The 10,046-nt window shown below is 36.8% G+C and overlaps 1 protein-coding gene and 1 pseudogene across 1 annotated transcript; both read right to left on the bottom strand.

The window, feature by feature from the left end:
- Positions 1-117: 117 nt before the first annotated feature.
- LOC105769144 (dirigent protein 1) lies at positions 118-1,036 on the bottom strand. The gene has a single exon (XM_012589597.2). The coding sequence runs from the start codon at positions 1,011-1,013 to the stop codon at positions 462-464; it is 552 nt and encodes a 183-aa protein (XP_012445051.1). The 5' UTR covers positions 1,014-1,036; the 3' UTR covers positions 118-461.
- Positions 1,037-1,566: 530 nt separating this feature from the next.
- On the bottom strand, positions 1,567-9,404 carry LOC105766832 (F-box/FBD/LRR-repeat protein At1g13570-like; annotated as a pseudogene).
- Between the last annotated feature and the right edge of the window lie 642 nt (positions 9,405-10,046).

Below are 10,046 nucleotides of genomic sequence, written 5' to 3'. Positions count from 1 at the left end.
AGTAATATGAGCCGGCTATTTATGGACGAAAATTATAAACCGAGAGGCTCGGCCCGATTTCTCTGTATAAACCGGGTTGGAAGTAAAGTCTCTTTTAACATTTTTAAAAACACATAATTAGCTTTTGCTTCTTTTATTATTTAAACACTATAATTTCGTATTAATTACACTGCAAACTCTAACCAATCCAATAACTGGAAATATTAATTGTATCAAAACTCAAATTCCATAAAATAAAATTAACTCTAAAGCCTAACTTCCGTTTCCACGGGCTGCAACCATTCCTCAATTATTAAGCATTTTGAATCCTGGTTCATGTCCTTTTTACCAGATCTTGGACTTGGAAATCATCTTCCTTATGCTGGGTTTTGTTTAGTTTAGGCAGTTCCAAATTTATCATTGAAAATTTGGATCTTTTAAAACAAGGATCATCCCCAACAGATGGTTCTACTTTTGCAGCCTCACCCTGGAATGGTCTGAGATCTATTGGGAAATCTAAGCTGAAGCTTTACATGATAAGTGGGATCAGCTTCAGATGATTGGGATTTAGTCTGCATGAACACTGCAAGCCCACGTGCAAATGCAAAATAACCTGTTCCTCCAACCACTGTTAGTTCTTGCCTATCCTCGTGTTCCACATTCTTGGCCTGGATACTCAGGCTCCCATTGAACTTGGGTGTTTCGAAAGTGAGATAAATTATGTTGAATGCGGAATCGGCGAAATGTTCAATCGGAATAATGAAGCCTTGGGCTTTCCCGACTATCCGAGACGTGTTCTTCGGTCCCTCCGTGAGGGCACGGTGAAAGACGAAGGCTCCGGCATCTGACTGGGCAACAGGTTGGACACTAGACCTTGAGATGTGTGGGTGTTGAATGTACATGGAGAGGGCCAGCCAAGGTCTGGAAGGGTTCTTTGATGAACTTTTGTGGCTTACCGGTGAGAGCAAGGCCAATAGGACAACCACCGCAATGGCTATAACAACTGCAAAGCAAAAGATGATTCTGGGTAGCATTTTTGTAGAATTGAATCAGCCTCAAATCTATATTGCTTGCATCGATAGTTGCATATTCTGAGATCACTTTAATACACTAGATGGTGAAACAAACCTGTTCTAGAATGCCAAATGCTTTAGGACACCTAATTCACTTATTCAGCTTTAAAAACCTAAACCAATGGAAGTTCCTGCAATTGAGTTGGTTGGACCTTTAGTAGATAAAATTACAACCTTTTGACTATTTTCATCATTTGAAGGGTTTATGAACAATAAACTACATGTAAAGGGTTTATGAACAATAAACTGCAATACAGTCAACGTCGGAGTACATCAAGGTAAGGTCAAATTACGTCAGGTTCATGCTTTAAACTCTAACCATCACCAAAAAAGCTCATGATCTTTACTAAATTTGTCCCCTAAAATAAAGAATAAACTGAGGTTCACACTTTGAACTGAAGGATTCAATCATAATAATCATAAATTGCAGGAATTCTTCCAGACAAGGTATAATATACACAACAAGACATCAATTCACATTATACTTTACATATTCCGGTATTTCTTTGATACGTTATGGCTCCAAATAAATGACTTCTGTGTACACTGAGGCTTGGCGGAACCTAAGCAGTTCCTTCGTCAACTCCCTTTCGCCTTCCAGGGAAGCAGGTTTAACAGTCAACCGCTTGAGCACAAGAGAACTTGAAAGCGAGAACTTGATGAAATCCAATTTCTGATTTCACACTAGAGATGACTGGTACTGTTGCCAACCTCAGGTGGCCAAACAGCAAGCTCATAGTGATCATCTTCCCAAAAGTTATTGGATCTTTCCACAGATATTTGCTCCTTTGGTTGAGCCTAAATAAAACATGAGATGTTTATTATAGCTAACCGACTTCCAAATCAGGAAGTTTAACATGCATTTAACCTTTTTAGTTTAACAGTTAAGCTAAAATCATTAATGCGATGTAAAAGCTGGTGATATAACTACGTAGATCGTCATAAAAACCTAAGCGAGTAAATAAAGAAAAACTCACCAAAACTTCCAGTTCTTGGAGATTTGAACAAGTTCTTAGGAGGCATAGAGCAGCTGTATTTTCCCTGAAATCATCAAAAACTATGCAAATGGATAGATAAATCAAATCTAAACATGGGTTAGGCAACCTGCTTGGCACATTTCCAGTAGCCAAATACTGGATTGGGAAAAGGAAGAACAGTATAAATTAAAGCCACAAACAGATATATTCAGGTGGCATAAGGACACCCCAGAGGACTTGAATGGAGTTCCTTTAAAATTCCCAGAGATCAGCAAAGAAGCGTCGACATTGGTGTTTGTAGAATCCCATAAAGGCTGTAAAACTGCATATAGATGTCTAAATGATAAAAGTAAACACAATGGTGGCACTCAATTGAAACATCCCAGCACACCAACAAACTTGTTTGATATCAATAAGACACTATTAAGCTAGCACTCAACAGCGATGTTCAATAAGCCATTACCCTTAGGAAGTAACTCAGACTCAGCCTTCTAACATGAGGCAGATTAACAAAGAATTTGAGTCTACTAGAACGCTCTCCTGTGTCATTCTCATCATTGTTGATATTTACATGCAAACCAATAGAGACCAGAGCTAAATGGCTAACATCATTAAAAAATATAACCAACGCCAAAGAATTGCAGATTAGGTGCATCAAGACGTGTGACACCAATGAAGTTCATCAATATTGTGCGATTAAATTACGATAGAGGGATATCCTGACTAGGAAAGACCTGGTACTTAAGTGATCCACGTGATCCACCTCTCTTTCCTGGGTAATCACTACAATCACACTCACAAAATATACAAAATAAACAATAAAGAACAAAAGAATTTTAACGAGGTTCAACAAATTTTGCCTACGTCCTCGAGCGCTAACAAATATATTTCACTCCAAAATACAAGTGAAAAATGCCTTAAGGGGATAATTGCAAATGTGGGGATGATAGAAAATGAGAAATGGTTAGGCCTATTTATAGTTGAGATTCATGGATCAACTTGCAAAGTCACTATACAATTAGGGACCAAAAATTGCAAATATCTCATGCCAAATTTCAATCCCACTTTCAGTGCCTTAAATCTCTTATTTTCAGTGCCAACATTTTGATACACATATCTTTGACTTTTCTGAATATGGATGATTGCCAATAATCTCCACCTTGAACATTTGATTAGGATAATCTTATCTTCACACAATTCTTTCTGCCTTTGACAACACTACTTGATAGTGCCTTCTTCAACTGTTAAACTTGCAGGATATTGACCAAGTTCAAACAATGTTTGAACTTGGTTGTTGTTACCACATTGGTCATCATATCTGCGGGATTATCTACAGTCTTAATCTTCTGAAGATAAATTTTCCCCTTATCAATAATTTCTCGCACAAAATGGAATCGTACGTCGATATGCTTTGTACGTGCATGATAGACTTGATTCTTTGCTAAATGAATAGCACTTTGACTATCACAATACACGTTAATATGCTCTTGAACCAATCCCAAGGTTTTAACCATACCTTGTAACCAAATAGCTTCCTTTACAGCCTTTGTTACATCCATGTATTCGACTTCTGTGGTTGACAATGCAACTATAGACTGCAGTGTAGAATTCCAACTTATTGGTCCTCCAGCAAGTGTAAACATATAACCGGTGGTTGATCTTCATTTGTCTAAATCACCAACATAGTCAGAATCAACGTACCCAATAACACCTTTACCAAGAGTAGTATCCTGCTTGAATAGTAATCCAACATCCATGGTCTTCTGAATATATCGTAGAATCTATTTCACAGCTTGCCAATGTCTTTTTCCAGGATTATGCGTATACTTGCTCACTATACTAACTGCCTGTGAAATGTCAGGTCTTGTACACACCATTTCATACATCAAGCTACCTACTGCATTAGAATACGGAACTTGTAACATGTATTCTTGTTACGTATTCGTCGAACGAGATAGTTGTGCAGAAAACTTGAAATGAGAAGCCAACAGGGTATTTACAGGTTTTGTCTGCTCGTTCATGCCAAACTGTTGTAGTACCTTCTTCAAATATTACTTCTGAGACAAGCTAACTCTGCCATGAGCTCTATCTCTACATATTTCCATGCCAAGAATCTTTTTAGCTTCACCTAGATCTTTCATCTCAAACTCAAGGTTGAGTTGAGTCTTCAATCTCTCAATTTCAACTTTGCTCTTAGATGCTATCAACATATTATCAACATATAAGAGCAAATATATGAAAATTCCTTCTTGTAACTTCTGAAAATACACGCAATGATCAAATTTACTTCTTGTGTACCTTTTCCCTTCATGAACTGATCAAATTGCTTGTACCACTACCTCGGAAATTGTTTCAATCCATAAAGCGACTTTGTCAGTTTGCAAACCCAATTTTCTTTATCAGCAACCTTGAATCCATATGGCCGAGTCATATAGATTTCCTCTTCCAAATCACCATGTAAAAATGCGGTCTTCACATCGAGCTGAACTAATTCAAGATTATATTGCGCAACCAAGGCTAGCAAAATCAGAATAGATGAATGCTTCACAACTAGAGAAAACATTTCATTGTAATTTATTCTTTCTTTCTGAGCGTAACCCTTTGCTACCAATCTAGCCTTGTATCAAATTTTATTTTTACCAGGAAATCCTTCATTCTTTTCATATACCCATTTGCATCCAATTGCCTTCTTTCTTTTGGCCAGTGTCACCAACTCCCAAGTCCTATTTTTATGAGGAGACTGCATTTCTTCATTCATAGTTTGCTTCCACTTTACACCATCAGGGTTACTTCTTGCTTCTGTGTAAGTAGAAGGAACATCATCATCTGCAATTGGAAGTGCATAGGCCACTATATCATCAAATCGAGTAGGCATACAAATCTCTCTTCTTGGCCTCATATATGCAATTGAATCTTGTTGCTGTAGAAGTTCTTGGGTCGAAACTTATTTATCATTTGTTCCTTCAATATTAGTTGGATCATCATTAACCTTTTCAAGCTCCACCTGCTACAATGTACTACTGGTTTTTGTCATCCTTTTGTGAATCTTTGTTCTTCATCATGGTTGATTCATCAAAAGTCACATCTCTACTGAAAACAATCTTTTTTGTATCAGGACACCAGAGACGTATCCTTTTACTCCACTAGTTATACCTATGAATAATGTTTTCTTTGCTCTTGGGTCTAACTTAGATTCTTTTACATGATAATATGCAGTGGAACCAAAAACATGTAAAGAATCATAATTAGTAGCAGGTTTACTAGTCCACATCTCCATAGGAGTTTTTTCATTTATTGCAGCTGATGGCAACTGGTTAATTAGATGGCACGCATATGTAACTACCTCAGCCCAAAATCTCTTGCCCAATCCAGTATTGGACAACATACATCGAACTTTTTCCAGTATAGTCTGATTCATACGTTCTGCCACCCCATTCTGCTGTGGTGTATCCCGAACAGTGAAGTGTTGCACAATGCCCTCATCTTGACATACTTGTAGAAATAGATCATTCTTGTACTCAGTACCGTTGTCTGATCGAAGTCGTTTGACCTTTCGACCGGTCTGAGTCTCCACAATCTTCTTCCATTTCAGAATTGCATCCAAAACTTCACTTTTTCTTTTCATTAGATACACCCATACTTTTCTTGAATAATCATTGACAAAAGTAACAAAATAATGCATACCTCCTAAAGAAGCCACTTTGGTAGGTCCCCACACATCACTGTGAACGTAGTCTAGAATTCCTTTCGTATTGTGAATTACTGAACCAAAATTTACCCTCGTCTGCTTGCCCAGAACACAATCTTTACAGAATTCCAATTTTCAAGAATTTGCACCTTTCAACAAGCCTTACTTCGCCAAATTTTGCAAAGCTTTTTCACCAGCATGTCCCAATCGCATATGCCATAACCTGGTAGCTTCTGAATCTGTATCTTTCACAGAAGCTGTTGATGTTGATCCAATAACTGTACTTCCATTTAAATATTACAGGTTATTTCTTCTTGTGTCTTTCATCACCGTCAATACCCCAACTACTACCTTTAGTAATCCATCTTTCAAAGTGATTGTGAGCCTTTTAGATTTTAGAACCCCTAATGATATGAGATTTTTCTTCAAGCTAGGTACGTAGCAAACATTTGTCAAGACTTGGATTGAATTGTCGTGATTCTTCAATTGGATTATACCTACTCCCATTGTCTTACAAGCATTGTCATTTCCCATAAAAACAACTCCACCTTCTAGTTCTTTAAGACCAGAAAATCAGTCCTTATTAGGACACATATGGTAAGTACATCTCGAATCCAAAATCCACTCATCTGTATGACATGCCATTGCTATGCCAACCAAGCTAAAGTCTGACTCCTCATCATGCTCCGCTACATATGCATCAGAAATAGCCTTGCCCTTTTTTAACTTAGGACAATTCTTTTTCCAATGCCCTTTCTCACGACAAAAAGCACATTCATCTTTGGCAGGTCTCCCTTTGGACTTACTCCTTCTACCAGGTTTGTTGCTGTGCGAACGACTTCTTACTATTAAGACTTCTGTAGTTGTATCTCTGTGATCTCTTTTATCTTTCTTTCGAGTCTCAGATCTATACAATACACTATAGACTGCATCAAATGTGATCATATCCTTCCCATGAAGCAATGTGGTAATAAGATGATCATATTAATCAGGAAGAGAATTCAACAACAATAATGTCTTGCCTTTATCTTCAAATTTCTCATCCAAATTTAGCAAGTCTGCTAAAATTTTATTGAATGAGTTCACATGGTCATTCATCGACATACCAAGTGCATACATGAATCGATAAAGTTTATTTTTCATATAAAGCCTATTTTCAAGACTTTTCGTTATAAACTTTTCTTCCAGTGTATCCCACAACTTTTTCGCTGATGTCTCCCTTATGACAGAGTACTTCCGCTCTTTGGCCAAACATAGGCGGATTGTACCACACGCCTGTCTATTGATCTTGGCCCACTCCTTGTCATCCATCTTATCAGGTTTTTCTTTAAGGGCTATATCCAGCTCTTGCTGACATAAGCCATTCAGGATCTCACATTGCCACATACCAAAATTATTGGTACCATCAAATTTCTCTACTTCAAATTTTGCATTGGTCATAGTAGTCTTTGCTAATGACAATCTGCCATTTTTCTCCTCAATCCCAACTACTGTATATGTGAACAGTACCGTTGACGTGAATAGTGCAGTGGATGAGCAATACCGTATACGTAAAGTATCGTAAACGGTCGTATTCCCCAAGTATACGAACCTGGCTCCGATACTAATTGTTGTGTGGATGCGTGTAAAAGAGTAAAATTATTGTACTGAAAAATCACACTAAGTTCAATTCCCAGGAAAGAGAGGTGGATCACTTAAGTACCAGGTCTTTCCTAGCCAAAATATCCCTCTATCGTAATTTAACCGCACAATAAATCACTACAATCACACTCACAAAATATGCAAAATAAGCAATAAAGAACACAAGAATTTTAACGAGGTTCAGCAAATTTTGCCTACGTCCTCGGGCACTAACAAATATATTTCACTCCAAAATACAAGTGAAAATTTACAACTAAAGAGATGGAACAATGCCTTAATGAGAGAATGGCAAATGTGGGGGATGATAGAAAATGAGAAATGGTTAGGCCTATTTATAGTTGAGATTCAGGGATCAACTTACAAAGTTACTATACAATTAGGGACCAAAAATTGCAAATATCTCATGTCAAATTTCAATCCCACTTTCAGTGCCTTAAATATTTTATTTTCAGTGCCAACATTTTGATACCCATATCTTTGACTTTTCTAAATGTGGATGATTGCCAATAATCGATGCCAATCTCTCAAGCAAGGAACAGTTAGAAACGAGGTTTTCAAACACATCCTAGATGATGGTAACATGTTGAAGACCAAGGCTCCTCAAATTCTTGAAACCTTTGAATGTCAATGGAGGTTTTAGAGAGCAATTAGATAGCTCCAAATGAATTAAATTCTGGCAATTAAATAAACAAGATGGGGACTTGTTGCATTGGCCCTTCCATATTTCCAGTATGAAATCTTTGATACAGCTCCTTGATATACAAAGAATCCATCTATCAGTGTCAGTGGCTCCCAAAAGTCTCGATAAGAAAGTATGAACTTGTGTATTGGACCCTTATGTATTAAGACATTGATCATCAAACACAAGATACGGTATCGTAGCCCATTTGTGTCTCCACTTCTTTGACATAACACTAATCCTTACTGCATCCCTTATTGATAAATTTCGACAAGATTTTATCAATAACATATCCGTGTAAGATGCTGATCTTATCTAGCTGTGCTTCTGTTTTGCTAAGCAATCTTGGTGGCTCTCTCTGTGCAAGTTAGCAAAATAATACTTACAGCTGTTAATAATATTTCTAACATATTGGAGTCTCATGCACAAACATAATTAACAACCGTAAGCAAATATATTCTATGAGAGGCCAAGAAAACAAATTAGCTTCCTCTAAATCTCAGTGATGACAGCAAATTGCAATTTTTCGAGTTATGAATTCAGTCATTTGAAGAGATAGGACCAAAACGCAGTCTCTATATCCTAAAGATAGCAAGAATGAGAAAACATCACTAAACCAACTGATGAACAATTTTGAAGCACATTGTCATGTAGCTGAGGCACATGACGTTATAAAGGGTAGCCATTGCAAATCTTAAGAGGGTAAATCTGGTGCTAATACTCACTTCCCTCAATTGTTAATCTTGGACGCAAATCGAGTGCTCCAAAGTTTCAAGCTAACATAAATAGGCAGCGTCACCATATGTGGATTCTCCAGCACAAATGCACAACACAACCGTGAGTGGTTTTATGTTTTTTTTTTTTTAAATACAGATACTAATTAGGCACCTTAAAGAAATGCAATATCTGTAAAAGAACTTGCACAAAATTTACTTCATTTATTCAAGCGCATCAAATTCTAAGTTCAACACATGGAAACGTAGCAGCAAGAGAAATCTACTTCATTTTTCTGGAAGTTCAACACATTTTATAAGGAAAAAGAGCCGACATATAGACAATAAAAAACACTTACATTTGCAATGCTTATAATGTTTAGTTATTTGGCCAATTTTAAGCTTTACCTTTCAATGCCCCAATAAGCATAGTTAAACCCAGGGGAAGCCAGGAAATTTCTTTTGGCGGGAATAAATTGTATAGTAGTTTTTACTTAAATTTTATATTTTTATAATTTTTAAAAAAATAAATCATCATTTTTAATGATCAAAGAACAATTTTACTATTATTAATTTAAAATTTATAAATTATAAATACATCTTAATAAAAACCTTTCCATGCCGGCCTGAATTCGCCGCTGGTTAAACCGCCATGGCCTTGTTTCAATTGTAAATAATTTACAAGCTGAAATCTGAAAAATATATAAACAAGTACATTTGACTGATATTTGTTCCAATGATTCATGACAGAATAAAGCTTGCAACTTTAAATAGTAACTATAAACCCGTGTTCGCAAATTAAGCAATCCTTTGACTAAAATGTTTAAATGTCAATAAAATCATGAATCATACTTTGCCGTTGAAAAAAAAAGGAAGTCGGAGTATTTGAAGTATTTTTTAAAGTAGAAAAAAAGGGTACTTTTCAAGACAGAACCTAAAAGGGAAAGAAAACATGGAAAAACAGAAAAAGGGGTACTTTATTTCTGGGAACTTAAATTGAAGTAGTTGCTCATACTTTGCTGTTGTAATGCGAAAAGAAGAAATGGGTATGGAACAAAAAAGGTGGAGAAGGAGAGGATGAGAAGAGGGAATGGGATAAATATGGAGGAAAGAACAAGATGAAAAAGGAAGTCGGAGCAGATGCTACTTTGGTTCGGAGCTACAGAAGAGATGGGTTAGAACTTAGAACTTGAGTGGGGAAGTTCGAAGCCGCAGCCTCAAAACCCCAGTGGGTGTAGGTGCGGGCTATGCGACGCGGTGTACACTCGTACATGCAGTATATACGAGACAAAATAA

This window comes from Gossypium raimondii, chromosome 5 (assembly GCF_025698545.1).
Source record: "Gossypium raimondii isolate GPD5lz chromosome 5, ASM2569854v1, whole genome shotgun sequence".
Lineage (NCBI taxonomy): Eukaryota > Viridiplantae > Streptophyta > Magnoliopsida > Malvales > Malvaceae > Gossypium > Gossypium raimondii.
This window is presented reverse-complemented; position numbering and strand designations above follow the sequence as displayed.

Excerpts from the sequence above, each read along its gene's own strand:
- LOC105769144 (XM_012589597.2), bottom strand. The coding sequence starts at position 1,013 with ATGCTACCCAGAATCATCTTTTGCTTTGCAGTTGTTATAGCCATTGCG.